The sequence below is a fragment of the Struthio camelus genome, chromosome Z (genome assembly GCF_040807025.1).
Source record: "Struthio camelus isolate bStrCam1 chromosome Z, bStrCam1.hap1, whole genome shotgun sequence".
Taxonomy (NCBI): Eukaryota; Metazoa; Chordata; class Aves; order Struthioniformes; family Struthionidae; genus Struthio; species Struthio camelus.
In genome coordinates, this window is record NC_090982.1 from 55387260 (window position 1) to 55407490 (window position 20231).

General features: G+C 34.8%; 1 protein-coding gene across 1 annotated transcript in view; it reads right to left on the reverse strand.

Annotated features, from left to right (window-relative positions):
• Positions 1–20231, reverse strand: part of LOC138064775 (adhesion G-protein coupled receptor V1-like) — a 273548-nt gene that overhangs the window by 192451 nt on the left and 60866 nt on the right. The window contains exons 30-43 of the mRNA XM_068928702.1: positions 19896–20111; positions 18495–18710; positions 17021–17265; positions 16656–16837; positions 15125–15936; positions 13472–13681; positions 9066–9196; positions 8694–8793; positions 7377–7556; positions 5626–5789; positions 4949–5042; positions 1945–2023; positions 1160–1298; positions 490–631 (exon numbers count right to left, since the gene is read on the reverse strand). Of these exons, the coding sequence (XP_068784803.1) occupies positions 490–631; positions 1160–1298; positions 1945–2023; positions 4949–5042; positions 5626–5789; positions 7377–7556; positions 8694–8793; positions 9066–9196; positions 13472–13681; positions 15125–15936; positions 16656–16837; positions 17021–17265; positions 18495–18710; positions 19896–20111 (2910 nt within the window). The remainder of the gene's footprint in view (positions 1–489; positions 632–1159; positions 1299–1944; positions 2024–4948; positions 5043–5625; positions 5790–7376; positions 7557–8693; positions 8794–9065; positions 9197–13471; positions 13682–15124; positions 15937–16655; positions 16838–17020; positions 17266–18494; positions 18711–19895; positions 20112–20231) is intronic.

Below are 20231 nucleotides of genomic sequence, written 5' to 3' on the forward strand. Positions count from 1 at the left end.
CAAAGTCCCCAACCTTAGAGATACTTAAAACTGGATTGGACGTGGTTCTGGGCAACTTGCTCTAGTTGACTGTGCTTGAATAGGGGGGTGGGGGAGACAGATGACCTCCAGAGGTCTCTTCTAACACCAAATATTCTATTCATGTTCCCACCACGTTAGTATATATACAGAATAGTTACACGCTTGTGATATTACCTGAAGAGACTATGTATTTTATTTTAACAAGGAAGATCTCTAGATAGGAAGAATACAGAATCTCTTCAAAAAATATTATAATCATCCTTAAAAAGGCCTCAGCTTGGTTCGGTAATACCTATTAGAAAGCTCATTTTCTTACTTTTAAATTCCTTATTTTATATATAGTCTTGTTAATTGCATAGATTTCTTAGCGATGTTTAAGAACTTTTCAAGAAAGTTAAAAGATTTACAATAGCAGAGCACTGGCAGTTTCTGAAATATGGTTATTCAGAAGAATAATCTTAGTCTTACCTGTTGTGTTCTCCCCTATCTCCAGCCCCAGAGAGGGATTAGTTAAAATTAACTGGAATTTTTCATCACCTTCAGGAATATCATCATCAAAAATCATGACATCAACAGATTTATATGTTTCTCCATCAGCAAAAAAAAGAGTCTGGCATTGAACACAATATTGAACACAACATTGAACACAAAGCAATGAGCACTTACAGCAGTCAATAAGTACACAGAATTTTTCAGTTAAGGTACATATAATTCTATTAAATAGGAACGAATAGAAGGCATGCAGAGTTATACTCGAAGTGTCCCTCGTAAATTGATTGAAACCAAAATAAAAAAGTTTAGTTTGTTAGAAAATGAGGACAAGCAAGAGCATTTAATTTGAAAATCCTGTTGTAAAAATCTTTTATGAAAAAAATCTAATGTTTCTAAGCAATCTTATAAGAGATAGATGTTTGGAAGTTTAGAATGTTTTCTACATTAAAAATATTAAAATATTTAAAATGAAAGGAACAGTAAGAATAGAGAGAATATTTTTATTTCATTCTATATGGATGACCAAAGCAATTGAAATAAGTTGAAATACCTAGCTACATTACTCATCACTCTGCAGAATAATCAAGAAGATACTCTTTTGAGGAAGCTGAAGGAATGAGTACTGTATTTAGAGTTTGCTTCTTACCCTTGAGGTCACATGAAAATCTAAAGCCAGCTGTGCCTCCAAATTTTGGGCATAAAAAAACAAAGACACATTGCCATATGATCCTCTGCTTCGATACACCATTATTGTCAGATTCCTCTGAGTTTCATTAACTTCAAAACTAAAATGAAAAGCAAGAAAAATTCTCAGTGTGTGTTGAGTGGCATTCTTTTGAAAATAAGGGCAGACTGTTAATCCATTTTCACTCTAAATTACTCCATACGTCTTACGTGAAGAAAGCATCATTACAGTATTAATAGTTTTCTAAAACATCCTTTTTATATCTAAAGTTTCTTCTCTAAATGGAATTAAGCTATAGGAGGTTGTGCTTTTTTCCCATTTTTAGTGGCAGATTAAGAAAAGCCATATAAACATATCTGCATTCATGAATGCGTTCTTCCCAGCTCCTGGAAATTAGTAACAGAGAGAGAGTTGGGAGATGCCAATGTGCCTGCTTACATGGATGCAGAGGCTGGAACACTGGATGGAGGCTGAGGAAACGAGGCAAGCTCATAATATAAAATGGCTGCAGTGGAAGCATATTAGTGATAGCAAGAGAATTTTTACAAAACATACACTAAACATTGGTTCTCAGCATGGGAATTGTCTTCCAATTCCTAATTCTACTGACTTGAATGACGCTTCTCCATCTCAAAGATTTGATCCTATTTTTAAAGGGAGCTTTACCATTAACTGAAAAATAAAATAACTTAGGCAATCCAATCACTAACTGACACGGTAAGTTCTTTGAGGAAAATGAAACTTACTTGGTACTTTCCCATTCAATTACTCCTCTTACTCCATCATTAGCATCAATAATAATTTGAGAAGCTAAACCTTCCAAATCTAAAATAGAAAACAGAAGGACAAAAAAGAAAGAACAAGAAAGTCCATTTTCATGATTTTCAAGAATCACAGAAACATTTCTTAAGTCCCTACTAACTTTAAAGATAAAATATGTAATTTTCTGTTTCCAGAATGCTGAGGAGAAAATGGGAGCAAACAAGACAACTGGAAAGGTTCTGAGAAAATACGTCCTTAATACCTTACCAGAACTATTATCAACACAATGCCTGGAATTACCACTGTTACATTTAATAACACATACAAAAAAGAAAAAAAAAAAGACTAAAGAACATTAGGAAAGCAAAATAAAGCACAGAAGAGTTAGGAAACACCAAAAGCAAGATTTGTCATGCAATCTTAATTTGTCTTCATTTTGCCTACTTATTTCGATGACGTTCAACATTTTGCAGACTGGGTATAGTTAGGGTAAGGAAGGGACAATGAATAAGCAATGATTGAATATTTTATCTTCTATTCATGTTTCAAGTGCTTGATCACAAACCTTAATGGCACACACCTCATATTCTGCTACTAATACAGAATTATTAATTTCTTTGTGGTCTGTTCTTTTACTATGCACTGTAACATTTTGTTGCTGAACATGAGGAAAAACTTCTTTACTGTGAGGGTGACAGAGCACAGGAACAGGTTGCCCAGAGAGGCTGAGGCATCTCCATCCTTGGAGATACTCAAAAGCCATCTGAACACAGTCCTGGGCAATGTGCTCCAGATGACCCTGCTGGAGCAGGGAGGGTGGACTAGAAGACCTCCAAGGTCCCTTCTAACCTTAACCAGTCTGTGACTCTGTGATATACAGATTTATAAGTATCCTCACAATAATCCTGTGAGATTGGGAGGTATTATTATACGTATTGCAGTGTAAAAACACTGAATAATAGAGAGATTAGTGTCAGAAACATCCACTAATTTCAGAGGCCAAAACCAGACAGCCGCAACTTGATTTTTCTGAGAAAACAGAGCCTTGATTTGTTCAGATTACAACACTACACGATTACTTCAATTTACTTCAGCCTACATTTCATAAGACCTAAAAGGAAATGAAGAATGCCAGCTTCTACAACCAGACTGACTGCATAAAACGAGTCTGTAGCAAACGTATTTTAGATCTGTGTTATTTAGATATTTAGTTTCATAGAAAAGATTTTTCTCTATCAATTCAGTTAAACTGTATAAAAGTACAAGATTATTGCCATGAATCTAAACCTGTTATCATGAAGTAGAGACGAACATCAGCAATAGCTATGAAACTTAGTGACAGGCAGCAGAAACCTTATTGAGGTTCAGAAATCCTGAGGGAGTGCTAGTGATAATAGACCTTTCTGCTTCGTTCCTACTCCCATTTTCCATGTCCCTTTGTAGTCAGATCTGTACACCCAGTATCTGTAATGGTTCTCTGCCAACATCAGACCTCCTATTTCACGCCTGCTATTCTCCACCTTCCCCCCAGCTCATGCTTAGCTCTTTCTTGTGTCCATTACCTTTATTCTTTTACCTTATTCATGCAGGTTCATCATTTTTCCGTTTTTTATTACCTGAACTTTTGCATTTGAGTTAAGCTGCTTCTTCCATCTTCTCTAGGAGATGGGAGCAGGAGGAACAGGGACAAAACAACAGAACTATATAGTTTCTGTTCCTGGTCCATATGAATGAAATCTCAGATCAGAAAGTGGCTAATTAAGCTCAATGTGTTTGCTGTACCATAGACATACCTAGACTTACTGCACACAGATGGCCATGCCATGAGCAGCATATGCAATACATTCTGAATGTACTGGATTGACTGCACATGCCTGTATTATGTGTGGAATATCCATTTCTTTTGATTTCAGATCCCTCATTAGAAATACTTCAAATATCCTGTACAGAGTATGCTACTGCTAGAAGCTCAAAACAAATGCATTGCATTCACAGGGAGCTAAATTCTCTATCATAACACATCAAAGTCTATAAACAGGGTAAATTAAAAAATGTTATCATCACAACAAATTTGTGTCATGGGTTAAAACTTACCTGTTCAGCTCAAGTCCATTTAACCCAATGCAGATATCACAACACGGTTAAATAATCACAGTTCAAGGACACTGCCAAACTTACAACAGCAGGTGAGACTACACAATACCTAATACAATTTAACTCAGCTGAATCCTTTGTACTTATATGTTACTCTTTCTACACTTGTATTTTACAGTCAATTAACTAATCACAGCTTAGTCTCTACAAATTAGCAAACAGTCCTGCAGTTTACCTTTCAGTCTGTAATGAATTAACTCAGTCACTTCTATAAGCATGCAAAGAAAAAGCAGGAGAGTCAAAGATGTTAGAAACAATCAATATAACTATTTTTTTAGTACTACAAGATAAATTCAACTGTCATTAAAGCCAGTAGGGCTTTTGCTATTGAATTCAGAGGAAGTACAATGAGGAGTTAACCAAGTAAATGACAAATGAAGACCATTGGAAGATTAGAAATGCTATAGGATATGATTCCAAAAGCAGAAATAAAAACAGACTTTCTTTTAAAAGAATTTACTAAGTAGCCATATAGAGTAGTTTGTTGAAATTTGTTTCCATTGTGTACTTTGGAAATCAGATGAAGACACTGCCAATAAAACTTTTCAGATAATTGTGCTTTTCAGATAATTGTGCTTTTCAATTGATAATTACTAACTGCTCTACAAAAATTACCAGTAACTTTCCAGAGCCCCAAAAGCCCAATGTAAGAGATATAAGTGTCGCAATGAACACGCCTGAAGTTCTACAACCTTTTTTTTTTTCCCCCCTCAAATAATCCTGTCTCATCTTGGCCTAGTTAGTAAATAAGCATGATGATGATCTCCTTGAGTATTATAACATGTATGCAATTCAAAGAAAAGGAAAAGCAAAGATAATTCTGTGTAGTTATACCCAGCTTAGGTGAGAATGAAGTTGAATAGTTCATGATGAGTTCCACTGAAGATAAATTAACCAAGAAGAATTCTTGCATTTCTGGTATATCATCCTGCAAAACACAAATACAGTACCTACTTTTTCCATTTTCCTTTAAAAATTATCCACAGAAGCCACCAAAAAGCAACCACTAGAAGTCTGTAATACTAAAGTGACACTAGAATTCACTTATTTTCCTATTTTCCTGAAATATTTTTGTTGCGTCTGAAATTGATTATCTTGAAAGAATTATGAAGTAAAATATTGTATCTCATGAAAAAGATACTGCAGCGACACTAAGTTGTTTCTGAGCATAACTTTCTGCCTGATTTCAAAGGCATTAAACCTCAACTAGTGAAAAAGTATGAGGCTGCAGCAATTAGCTCACATCAGTATGCAAGTAATGAAGTACCTTATTCTGAATATTTGTTGGTAAAGCTTTAATGAGACGGCTTAATTTCATTTACACATAAGCAGAGCTGCCTTCTGTGACTACTTATTCCCCTTTGATTTTAATATTAAAATTGTCTTTCTAAACCACAATTATATACAATATACAGCTTCAAATAATATATAGGTTACATGTTTTAGGTTCCAAAATACTCCCTGTTTGAAGTCATATAGAACTGTATAGAATAAAAGGGCTTATAGTTTACCTCTAGAATAGTAATATTTATGGCAGCTGATGTTTCTCCTTCCTCTAAAATCAGTGATCCAGAAACAGGTATATAATCAGTTCCTGGTTCAGCCAAGGTCACTTCTGTTTGATTCCTTAAAGTGAGCAATCCTGGAACTGTTGCATATGTAACATTGATAGTACCTGTTTTAATTTGTGACAAAAGAATCATTTTTTTTTCAATTCTTATGCAAGTCTCACTGACTTAGAAAAAGAAAAGAGATTAAATACTCATCAGCAAAATGAAAAGACAAACTGCAGAACAGAAGGATTAAAAAGATTAATCCAAAGTACATGGGGGCCAACGGGAATTTGCTATTGATTTCAGTGGGCCTTCAGTCCGGCCGTCGGTGACTTGCCAGCATCACAAGACTCAAAAATCATTACAACCAAATGTATTCAGAGATTTGAGGTGCTGCGGACCTCAGATACTACATTGCTCAAGTACTAACTAGGAAATCTAATGCATTACTAATATCAGTTTTGGTGCCAAAAGAAATAGAACGTTGTAAGAGTGACAGAGAAGCTAAGAAAGGTTGTAAAGATAGTGCTGGGAAATACAATTTAATAAACACAACTTCCCTCCCAGGCAGACTCATACAAACTACAATCAGAATAAAGTTAGAGGACACACTGAAAAATGTCACCAATGGAAAAAGTTAAATGTGACTTTTTTTTTTTTTTTTTTTTTAGAATAAAGTAATGCCTCGCAAATCTGACAGGGCGAGTCAAGCAGCAAAACGTAAAATCACTCCAGAGTGATCCTGCAGATAAAACGACAGAAGAAATTCAAAGCTAGTCTGTGTGAAATAAAATATACGGGATAAAATAATCTTAATTCTAAATAGATAGTGATGGACTTGAGTTGAGAATTACCACTCAGTAGGAGCGGTTACAATTACGATGGACAGTTATCTTAAAATGTTAATTTCCTGAGTACTGTTAAAAAAGTAAAATAGAATACTGATTGATATTAAAAACGAAAAGGGAAAGCATAGAAATGTCATTAAAATGCCTGACTCTCTAAATCTACGGTGTGCCCAGATCTTGAGTATTAGTTGTAACTGATCACTTCATTACAAATCAGATACAGCAGAAGAAATTGAGGAAGGATTATCACAGACGTCTAAATATAACATAAAAATATGAAAAGGAAATTGCCATACATGTTTTTGCAGAATATAAATTGAAATTCTCAGTCAACAGTTTTAGAACAGAGAAAATAGTTTTGCACGTAGTACATGATCAAATTGTTGAATTTTATGAATGCTAGAAGATAAATCGATTCAAAAAGGAATGAGAATTTTTCATAGAAGGCAAAAAAATTGAATTCAGTGGTCTGGATACAACTTTTTCCACAGGAAGTTCCTCAACTGCACTAATACATGGAAAGATCACTTTATCCATAATCCTTGTCTCATTCATTTTTTATTTCTTCTGGAGAGACTAACACTTTGAGACAGACTCAGTACACATAAAGGTAGTTTCCCTAATGGATCCCTAGCCTCATCACAGCTTCCAGACTCTTTGATGTGGAAATGAGGACTGTGGCTCTGGTTTTAACTGACACCAGCCTTGCAGTAGGGAGCCTAGAAATTCTGAAAATATCAACTGGATCCAAGATTTCCAAACCTTCTAGGCTTCCTGCCTTGGCTTTCATTTGCCTAATGATTACTGAAAAAAGAAGTCCAGCAGTTATAATTTCCTTCCCCTCGAAGTCATTATACAAACCTAGTGATCCAAATTCTCTGTTAATAAAGAGCTGAATAGTTTTGTTTTCCTCGGGAATTAAAAACTCCCTGGATGTAGAAGCAAAATTCAAGACTCCATGTGGTTCATCGCTAGCTTCTACTGTCAGAACAGCTTCATATCCTTGACTATCCAAAACAGCAGCTCCTGTTGAAGAAACTCCTGTAAAAGTACCAATGGGCTAAAGTCAGTAAAGTGCTAGGCAACTACTTTCTTGTCTTATAATATTATTATTACATTCAAATAATAAACAGTCAATATCAGTGCACATGCAATGAAACCAAAAACATGATGTGCTCACTGCAGTTTATGGATGGTGTAGCACTGTATTTGTAGTATGTGTATGTTTTAAAACAAATACAGAAACATAAAATCACAATAGAAAACATATGCTCTACTAAGTATAAAATCACAAAAATGTATTAAGAAATGAGCAAACTTAATGGGCCATTCCCAAATATTGATTTCCCTAAAATCAACAGGGAAGGAAGTAACTCTGAAAGCTTAAAATTAGATTCCATTTCTTGATCATTTCGCTAAGAAACGACTCCCTTACCACTGGGTATAGCGCATGCTAAGGCGAATTATATCTCTTAGGCTAAATGTTGCCTTGGTGAATAACTATTGATGTATCAATTTACACTAATCTTCATGGATGACAAGAGTCAACAAATGATTTTAGAAAGTTGGTAAGGCACCTAGCACCAATACCTTCCATAGCAAGTTAGTGTGGTGTTTAGGCACTAATTTCATTTTAATATAGAATAGTTCAGAAGGGTTATAGAATTCGACAGAGCTTCTTCTGCTGTACTAATTTAAATGGCAAGAATAAAATATTCTAATCTCCTTGAACTCAGACACAAATTAGAAAGTCTGCTTGGAGCATGATAAGATATATGTTACATGGCTGAAGTACTAACTGGGACATCTAATACATTACTCATATCAGTTTTGGTACCAAAGGAAATAGAATTTTGCAAGAGTGACTGACAATCTAAGAAAGGTTCTAAAGACAGTGCTGAGAAATACAACTTCATAAATCTAACATTCCCAAATACATATACATGAGCGTGTGTGTACACGTGTAAACATATGTATACATATAAATGCACATGCACACACACATGCATATATAAAATACAGGAATCAAACTTATTTTAACAAAATAGGAATGAACTTAACACACTTTACATTGGTTGCAGTTTAGTCTTACACTTCCAAAATGAATTAATCTATATGAAATATATTACACTCTTAAATGGTATTTTTAAGATACAGCATGCTATAGTTTTGCACTACCTTGTGTTTTGATGTTATACAGGATGATTTGATATTCTTCTTTTTCTTCAGGAATATGGTCATCCAGCAAGTGAATATATAATGTTGTATTCAATGACTCCTATTTATTTTAATGATAATGTGATTAGTCATTACTAAAAAAAATAGAAGCATACTACTATTTGATAACTATTTTGAATGACCCCTTTAAGAAATTTTAAGTTAAAATATCAAAAAATACAAACTCTGTCCAGTTTAGAACTCCAAGAGTATGGGAACAAGTAAATAATCAGATCAAGACACGTGGACTGTTAGGAAAGTATACAGCCTTTCTTATTGTATTGTCTAAATACAATATTTTCCTTTAGTTATTAGCTTTGCTTATGGTTTTACCTCAGGAAAAAAGAGTATTCCAGAATAATTTTCAAAATTTTGTTTTACACGATTCCCAACAATCTTCCATTCAACAGTAACATTTCCCAGTCCTGGAGCAGTTCTAATGATATGGAACTGCAGTTGTTCTCCTAGGAATATAGGACAAGACAGTGTTCTGAGATTTCCTCTTCCATACGTCAGTTAAAAATGGGAAGTCAGAAACATGCATTACTTAGTTAAAGTAATTGTTTTCAGAATCATTCATATCTTTGATAGTAAGCTTCACTGTAGGCATACAATACATTCACTTCTAAAATTGAAAAGAAAAACCCAAACCTAAACTCTGTACTTCTGGGTTTTTTTTCTTTGTTTTTAGTTCAATCTTGGAAAGAACTATCAATATATCAGGGAACTTGCTAAAGATGAATAATTTACAAAGTTAATACCCAACAAAACATGCACAGACTGTAAACCACACAAAATAGTTAATGCTGTATGTACCAGCTATAACACAACTAATTTTTTACAAGGGTTCACTGGCAAGGAATACATTTTCCTAGTATCTGCAGTCACGTGACCTTAACATAATACATGCAGAAAAATGCTTGTAATTACCTGTAAAATCCATTTATGTGAGTTTGAACTTACAATCATCATCAGTGTTAGAAAAGAAAACATTCTAAAAATGTTAATAATTTCTGATAATTTCTGAAGACATCAGCATCAATTGACAGTAAGCATCTATGAAAAGTAAATATTATATTTTTCATATTTATAACATTTAAACCCAAAGACAATTTAATTAAAAAAGAATAAACTACTTTAAAATCTTCATAAAAATTAGAAAATCAAGTTTTAAACTTACATGCCATTTTAAGATTACTACTGACTCATTTTAAATGTGGACATGAGATTAACATATCAATATATCAGCATGTAAAATTAGTGATATTATACAATACATTCACATTATAGCACAGATGCGTATTTATATGTAAGTGTATTGCATATGTGTTTCAACAGCATTTTTCAGGTGCACGTTATTTGAGTTGGCCAGTACATACAGTATCGCATTGGCTTCTCAGAGGCATGAAATGTGTAAAAATCTACTATATTGAGATGCTCGAAATAACAATACATGAGATTTCTTTTGCTTACTGAAGAATGAACATAACTAAAAAAACTGTCAACATGTATTTTAGTGATGTAGAAACAGAAATTTGAAAAACTTAGCACTGTCCCCAACTGACTAAAAAAGTCTTTCGTATTATTTTATCTGACATAAACTGATTTGAAGTGCTTTCAATTTGGCTAAACCTGGGAATAATTCCATCTACGGACCAAGTGATTCCAACACATATCTAAGAAAAGAGGAGAAGAAAAATTAGATAATGGATTAATCCAGTAGAAAATCGGTTTGTGTGGCGTATTATGACTGCTTTTTCTGCTTCATGAAAATAAGCATCCAATGACTCAGTCTGTTGCACTGTATCTAGCATCATATCACTAGACCTGTCTTGGATTTGATTTAAATAACTTTGATTTGTCTTGCGCATGTGCTCAGAATCAAAGAACTGAGAAGCACCCAAAACTTTATCTGATTTCACAGTGGTACATCTAGGAAAACGCAAGAGGAGATATGGGGCTACGTGGCTTCATTCTCCATGGCACAATCTGAGAGATGAGTTGCGTTGGTCAATTTCTTCATGTAATTTAGAGACCACCAAGTTAGGATGGTATCTTGCTATTCTCCTACATTATGTTATAGGGCAGTATCACATAGCTAACACCGACAGGAACAACTTGAACACTTTCTAGATAGATTTCTTTTTAGTACGGAAATATTAAGAGATGCATGTATGCTAACCAGCAATGACAGATCAATGAATTATTAATTTCAAGAGACCTTAATATAATTCATTAAAATACAGTATTAATAATAATAAAAAAATACAAGAACTATGTAAGCCAATTTCCAAATAAATAAATATATTTTTAAGCCTCAGCATTTCAAACTTCATTTAAGCCTTGGAGCTGTACTGAGGTTCACACTTTTGTCTTAAGTGGGTCCATGTTGCTCCTAAGAAAATAAAAGAATTAAAAATGTATTGACTTCACAAGTATTCTGTTTCTACAGTCAGATATCTGAGAGTACACTCTGAGTTTATGGGTTCCCCTGACACTATTTTATCATATTGTTTAACACTGCACTGAAATCCAGTCTATCCTATTTGAGAATTTTGCACAACCATTGCAAACAAATAAGCACTTAACACAAAACTGGTTACTTTAGTACCATTGCAAAATGCACAAATAAGACAAAGCGTATTTCAATACAACATTATACGATACAACGAATTTTCATCAAAAACTACAACAAAATGCTTTAGATATAAAGAGCTTTTACAATATGAAGTCAAGGATATCCTAAATCAAAACACTGAGAAGGAATCCCAAGTCTAATTCATCACTATTACAGACTCCAAGTAGTTAATTACTGAGCCATGGTTCTTGGACAGCTTTAACAAGACCTTTAGTATCCCTACCCAGAAAGAAAATAGGAAAAACAAGTTGTGTATATCTACTTTTTGACATACAACAGGCTTCAGCAAATACCAATTCATTTCTGAAGACTGAAAGGATATTATTAGGCTAATTCTACTTCTTTGTTTTACATCTTCTAATGTTTAAATATGTTAGCCAGATCTTCAGATTTCTATACTATGATTTAAAATTGAGGCACTGAATGTACCTTTACCAAATACAAATCAAGAGGTATGGATTTATTAGGTAGAAGAAGGGTGCCTCAGCCATCCTCCTCTTCCCCATTATTTCAAGCCAGTGCAGTGCATACTCCTGCAATACAGTCATACACACAGCACACAGCTGTTTTAAGTCCCTATCCATACTAAAAACCTACACCTACCTTGAATAAGGTGATAAATAATATTCACCTCTTGAAAATAACATCTATTTACTTGACGGATAGCAAAATTGTTCAATAATACTATAAACATAAAAGATGATGATATTTGGATTTATATTTGGTAATTTTTGCTTTCAAAACAAGAAAACCTGGATATTAAAGGTGAAAAACAAACACTAAAATCTGTCATCTAATAGCTGTAGCTCATTCTGTTTTTAGCAGACTTCAGTGTGGTTTTTTTGTTGTTGCAAGCCAATGCATTATTTTCTTCACAACCTGGAAAAACTGGAGTCCAGTAATTTCCAAACTGTAACAGAGCACTTCAGTTCCAGATGTCCAGCGTTTGCTACTGTGCAACAAATAATATTTAATCAGTGGAAAATGTTCAGGGTCATCATAACCTTTGGGACTGAGGCAGTCTGTATTAATTCCTCGTGCTCATTAACAGTTCTTCTTAGCTCGTCAGATTGCAGCTGGCTTGACAGGCAGATCAGAACTGTTAATGTGGAGGAATAAAGGATGAAAACTGGGCACACACACTAGCACAGAATTAACACAAACCGTCTAGATGAAAACCAGAAGGTTATGATGTCCTTTCATGTCCAGGGAGGGGAAGAGAGGGAACATTTGCAAAAGAAAGATTTTTTGTTTTTTTCTTCAAACAGAAAATGCAACGGACACATTGCTGGACAACACATTTTTGTTTTGGTAACTTTTCTTGACCATCAGTTCACAAGTCAGAAAAAAATGATACTGTAATACCTTCAGATTCCAACAAAGGCCACCCAGAGTAATCACCACTGACATCACCATCATTCTACACGAAACTGCATCAAACCTTAGATAAAATATGTAGTGTGCTCTTTAAAACACTAGTAGATTTTTCACTTTCAAATTGTTACTGTTCTTTCTCAAATGCCATATGACTTAGTGATGGCAGCAAGATTGCTATAGTCTTAAACTAGCTGCCATAAAAAAAGCATAAACGGACCATTTTAAACCAGCAGGTTCACGAGTAAGAAGACAGGAAAAGGCAATCCTAATCCTTCTGTGGGAACGTCTTCCAGAAGATTTAAAGTGAATTAAAGTCATTGATAGATGACATTTACTTATAATTATTAATAGATCTGTATATGATAGGAATTAAATCCAGATCCAGAATTTGGCATACATGGATTAGACAATAAAAGTTAAAAGAAGTTTTGAGATGGAATACCAGCAGAAGCAAAGCACAGTCTTCAGAAAAAGGAAAGCAGTGATGATGATGCATAATATATTTTTGAAAATGGTTTACCTATCCTTTCCAAAGATTTAAGTGCTATATTTCACGAGTTAAAAATTCAAAGAAATTCATGCCAAGTATGTACATATTCGCCTCTTGTTGACGTTCTCTGAACGATGAAACAAACAATCACTGTGAGTCATTATCAATGGAAAGCATGAAGATGGAAGCTGATGTTAAAAAAGCTGAGCGTGGTCAACACAAAGAAGAACCCACCTTCACGACCAATAACAGATCTTGAGGCTGTCTGAAAGCTAATAATTCCTGCCACGTTGTCACTTGCCAGAATAATCACTGTGACAGTGTCAAAACCAGACAGAATCCGACTCCCTCCTTCAGTATGGACCAGGCTGATTATGATGCTTTCATTATCCTCTGGCTCCGGATCATCTAAAATGGTCAATGCGACCATCTTTTTTGTTTCCCCTACAAGGAGAAGAATGCATTCATATATATGCCCATGGAAATCACCTTGCAAAAAGACAATCCTCTAATTTTGTAGCAAATGGTTTAAAAATATAAAAAGGACAAATGGAGTACACCTATTCACTTATCTTTCTGGAAGTTACTGAATGCCATTATGCAGTTTTATTCAATTACTATCAAAGAAGTCACATTAAGCCAGTATGATTATTATTAATGTCCTACGTACAGAATGACTGGGTAGGAATTATTTCTGAATTCTTTATTTGTATTACACATTCTCTCGCTTTATAATTCAACTCAGAAAAAGGGAATATTATTCTTGTAAAGAAAGTTATCAAGTACATAATCCCTCTGATGAACTATACACTTAATTTGAATATATTTACTGGGCCAGGGAATGCATAAAAATGGGCTATCATTGTGTTAGCTGTTTGCCTTCTGGACTATCAAATAACAATAATATAACTAGCAAACACTGAATTACCTGTGCCTACATAATCCATCAAATTTTACAACACAGTCCTATTGCTCAGCACATGAGCATAACAGGTGTGTTTTATGACTGTGAGAATATCAATTTAAAAATATGTATGTATCACTTTATAAATTGTCCTTTGAAGTACTTTTAAAAGTTTTGTGCTAAACTTAAACCACTACTCTAATTACGTCTGCCTCAAAATCACTGCTGGCAACAATTCTTTTGAGTTCAGTTAATTTATCAGTCTAGCTAGCACACTACAATCTTTACTACGCTCCCACAAATTACCTCCAAAATATCCGTTCAGTCAACTTAGACTTCGCAAATATAAAATAAATCTGTACCATGCCCTGTTGTATTTAAGTAGTCTGCCAGTAACTCATTTGTCCTGCTGGTAAATTTTAAAAATATGCTCTACTGTATCTTATAAAATTAATACAATCTTGGAATTTAAAAACCGACATCATTACTTCAAAAATCTAGCTAACTGGTGAAAGAAATCAGCAGTCATTAATAAAGCTTTGCTTTTTGCAAAACTGGTACCGCACTGGAGGCTACGAAAAGATGACTTTGGCATGCTTCTCGTTTTCATTATCCTTGATATTATTACAGTCTTCAGTATTATTACTCCTGATTTATTTGGTGTAAATGAAATCTTTAAAATGTGCGCTGAAATATTTCTTAAAAGAAGAAAAAACTTAGATATATATGCTTTTCATTATCTTCTAGTGTCACCTTGTAAGAAACTTCATTAGAGAAGACTACGTGAGTGTTCTGCAAAATAATGTTATATGCTAAAAAACAGCTGTGTTCTTATGCATATCTATCTTGAGCGTTAGGGGAGATTTAGCCTAAGAATAAGATGTCACTCTTGTAAAAACATCTGAAGGGTTGAGTGCTTGTTAGGTTCTTTTTGCTTTTCCTTAATTTTATAAGATGGAAGCAAATGCAAAACCTTGCCTCACCTTCAGCAAATACCAGAATCTCACCAACACCTATAAAATCCAAGTCTGGGGTAGCAGTTCCACCAGCTACACGCCATTCCACTGTCACTTGTCCCAGGCTACCTTCTGTTCTGTGTATCATTAGCTGCACGTTGGTCTGAGGACGTTCTTCTACTTCAACATACAGACCTTCCTCTGTTGCATTGGGACTTACACTGTAGATCTTAAATACTCCAAAGGCATCTCCATTCATCAGTATGATAACTGTGGAAGTATTTGGCTGTCCTAGAGTTGGCTGATTTTTTAAGGTGGCTGAAATGTTTATTAGCTCAACTTTCAAAAGGGATATAGTGAAATTCTCATCCAACTCTGGCAGACTGTCAGGGAGTATTGTAACTGTGAGATTTGCAAACTCTTCCCCTTCTAGCATTATGGCCCTCTGTCTTGTAACAGATTCATAATCACTGCCAGCAATGGCTTTTGTGCTAAAGAGAGTGGATGCACTGGTGGCGTTTTTCTTGTAGGTCCAGAATCCTGAAATATTAGTTAGTGGGCTAATCTCTGATGTCAGCCAAAAGCAGAAAGGATTCCCAGAGGCACTGGAAAACGTAAAGGCTGAACATGCTTGTTCTTTTAGGCACCGAGTTGCACAGGCATGTAGTGGGTCACCTGCGGTAGACACATTCACCCTGGTCTTGGATGGCTGGTCAGGAATTCCTTGTACAGGAGACTCATAAAAGGCCAGGACATCGTGACCTTGCTCAATGGCAAGAGCTACAACATCAGTCTCAGAAGTGCTGTAGAAAATCCAAAGCTGACCAAACCTTCCCCCACTAAAAGACATTATGAATAAAGTCATGTTAGTCAATGAAGTATGTCTAATATTCTGTATGTTTCTGGTTAAGAATAACTGAACAAAAACTACTGAACTTCTTTGAATTGCTGAGAAATTCCAAATAATGTATTAAAATACATTCCCTTTGAAGCTAGTACCAGAATAATTGATTTGTCATTTTGTGTGGATAGCAAGTTTGATTTTTAGTTTGAGCAGTAGTCTGTTAGGAATGCATATCCAAAATATTTTTTTCTAGGGGTTAGCTTGCTCTTCTTAGGACTTGCCGGCTTTACTAGCTGCCAAAGCAGAAAAAGCCAGTGCTGCCCAGCCTTGTCGTCTATCCTCCTAGGGGTCCTCAGGAGATCATAGCACATGTATAAACATGTGATACATGTTTCTCGTTTCTTTCCACCCTACACGAGTTGGCCCATTCTGTCCTTCGGTTCAAATCATAGGAATAAGCCATTGTGTGGTTTTAAATGATGTGATGATTAAACAGACAAAATAATACTTAAAGAGATTCTATGCATATTTCTAATAAGCAGACATTAAGTTTCAAAAATAACATATATGAAATAACAGTGTGTTCAGCTGGCAGATCAAGAAGCTGACGTAAAGACTTTAAAACGAGAAGAGCATGAAGTTGAAATTACAGTCAAGTTTAAAAAAAAAAAACGAAAAAATAATAATTATATACAAAGTAAATACCATACAGACCTTCGCCTGACTGTTATGTTTGCAAGTAAATTTCTTTCTAGTGGCTCCTGAATTCGATACAAGGAGTGATGAAAGAAAACTGTGCCATAAGGATTATCATTGGCAGGTATTATAATGTTTGCCACTCCATCTAACCCAATAGCACCACCATTGGAGGCCTGAGTTAATTCTACACGGACAACCTCAAAGAGAAAAAAAAATTTTTAGCAAAACAATTTGTGGTACTTCTAAGAATACAACAAGCAAAGTATAATCTGAACTTCTACCTCATTGCTCCCAAACATTTATTTTTCTCCTTTACACCCATTTCTATAACATATCAAAACTCTTAACACTATTCAAAAAAATGAAACTGTTCAACTTACTTCTTCTATTTCTGGAACATCATCAGCCAGGATCTCCAACAGCAGCATCTGAATGGCTTCCCCAGGGGCAAAAGTAATATTACCTGAGACAACCTGCAAGTCAGCATCAGCAGGATGCCCGTTAACGGTAGCAACCCACTGAACAGTAACATTACCAAGTGTCCCAGCATTGCGGATTATTGGCAGATCTATGGTTACTGATCCTAACTCAGGCTCCTCCACAGTGAATTCAGTGATCTGAAAAACTAAAGTACAGCACAGAGGGACTTATTTCATTAAAAATAACACTGAAGGTAAAAATATTACCTTGGTTCATGAAATATATAGTTTTATTTCATTCTGTTGAATTTATTTGCACAGATAAATCACTTTTAATCAGGTTGAAACTGGAAACAGAACTTTCTATATTAGTATTTTCATCTACAGAAGACAGAAGAAACGGAGAGAATGAAAATTAAAAACCAAACTAAACCAATCAGTTTATTTCAATATACTCATTGGTCATGGCTAGCCTCGAGCTGTTTCTAAGCTCCAAAAAGCCATTTTGATAATTATTCAGGGAACTTTTTTAGCTGTTGTCATGTACTACTTACTGAAGGATTAACTCAAAACTTACCATCTCAAATTACTTTTAAGTAAAATTCTTCCCGACATTAAATTTTCAGTTTTTAAGAAAGAAGTTAGCAAAGTACCCAGAGATAATTTTTCTGGTAGCTACTGAATGTCATTATGAGGTCAGATATTTTCTGCCTTTCGTCTCCCTTCTTTAACAGAGAAAATGGAGCAATAGGAATAAAGAAGGGTATTGAAGAGAGAAAAGGGTAGGGCAAGGAAAAAGGCCAGAAAAAATACACCCCCCAAAACTGAAATGAATAAAAAACATATCTAAAATATAATATTTTTGAAATTACCAAAATCAGCACAATGAAAATAGTTTTTGGAAATTATACACGATCCACTTTATTGATAACAACAGGCAGAAAAAATTAACATACCTAACAGACAGAAAATAAGAGGAAAAAATTTCCATTTCTAGTTATATTTTTAAATTTCTCCAGATCTTTAAACCTGCTTTCACTGCTTATCTAGTAAAACAAAGAAATCAAGTTATTTACGGCAGATTTTGGCTTAAATCTGCATCAGATATGCAGCATTTGGAATAGATAAACATTTTTAAAGAGGGGGGTGGAGGGAATCCACCCATCTCCATAAGGAGTTCCCAAAATCCAATTTTCTCTCAGATAGGCCAAAATCTTGACGTATCAATTGACTGAATATTTTTTCCAGCTTGTTTATGTTATTACACCTTAATTAAATGTTTCAATTTATCTTATCTTGTTTTCTACTGTGTTCATCCAGGCTTCCTCTATGTCTTCTATGAGTTTTTATTCAGTTGCCCAGTAACAACTCACCCAGAAAGCTGTAGTAAAAACGTTAACAGAAGAAAGAAAATATGCAAATAGAACTTGTTTACCAAAAGATCCAAATGGGTCATCAGACGCCTCAATAGTGATGATTGCCCTAGTCAAAGATCCAAGCAAGGCTCCTCCTGTTGTTTGATTCACCAGTTGAACATAAAAGGACTCCTCAACCTCAGGATTGATATCATTAATTATATAAATCGGCACAGCTTTACTTGTTTCCCCTTCTAGTAAAACAACATCTGATGAGGCTACACTGTAATCTTCACCTAGATATGCAGATGAAAAAACAAAGCAATAAAAAACAGAAAAATATTAATGCATTATGGTTCGTTGTATTAAACATGAAATCAATGACATTTATCTTCTCTTTTTGCATACACGTGCATTCCTCTGTGTTTATATGGGGTTTTCTTTATCTTCCAAATAAAGACAAAATAATCCTTCTAATTTCCTTCGGCCTTATAGAGAACTGGATAGATTAAAATGAAAATCAACTTAGCCAAAAACAGAGCTGATACTGTTAGAATAAGAAACAATTACAAAAGGTCCATCTTTCTCTTCCTTTGAGAAGGACACACTTATGACTACAAAGGTATTTGTGTCTTTGATTTCTGATTGTTCTCTGGCTTTCCAAGAGGTGAAAGTGAACAGAAGCACTTTTATCCAAGTACATTTTACTAAAAGGGAACAATTTGTCTGCAGCATGGACCTCACTTTATGCAAACTTGTCTCTAAGAATGCATAGCTGAATAACTATGATACACTAAATAACAACTCTGCTTCAGAAAATAATCACTCTACCTGCACATTCATTTAGAAAAGTTAGTTATACAGAAAATAAACTTGAATATCTATTCTTAGAGCATGCACTACCTTAGCATTCAATTCTGGGCACAGCAGAAATACAGTGGGTTGGATTCATAATTATCTATGTGATTTTTGACCCTGCACATGTAGCTTTCCTGTAGCAGGGATCAACTGGTGTGGGTTTTTTTGGTTTTTTTTTTTTAAAGAACAGTTGAGTCCCCATTCCCCCAACTCGGTCTTCCTCCTCCAAGAATTCACCTAAATCAAGCATAGTGAGATTAAATACGTACTAAAGGACTGAAGAGTAGCTACATATACTACTAGAGTGTTTTTTCTCCCCTCCCTTTTTCTTTTTTTAAGAGGTGGGGGAACAGTAGGGAACAAACAGCCCACTCGCTTGACTCATTTCTCTTAATGGACTCTTCATTTAACAGTGATGATGTTCTAGCGCTTTTTATAAGCTCATGCACAGTGTCTTCCATAGAACCTAGATTTCTAATTGCTAAACACAATCAGTAAAACGTAGGGGTTTTGTTTGTTTAATACAGTGTACTCAGTCATTTGTTTGCTTGCACTCAAAGCATATAGAAAGGTATTTCAGCTTCAACATAGAACGTGTATTTCTACTATTCTGATTTCTTTACCAGCTGTTGCAGTTATTGGCATAGCTTTAAACTTCACAGAAACATCTGCAAAGATTCCCCCACTTCTGGTCACATTAATGATTGGTCCAACATAGTCTTCAGCAACTCGCACAGCGGGAGCTGAAAGCTGAAGTGTTCCAAAAGCATCATCATTGGCATTGATAATTACATGAGCTATTGTCTCACCCACTGATCCAAGTCGAGGAGAATTTACAACTGAAACATAACAAAAACAGCGTTAGAGAGTGCCTGAGATCCTTGCTGTCTATGTCTATAGAGTTCACAGACATACAGGAGAGTTCAGTGGTTCATTGCTACTAGGTTTCAACAAAACTA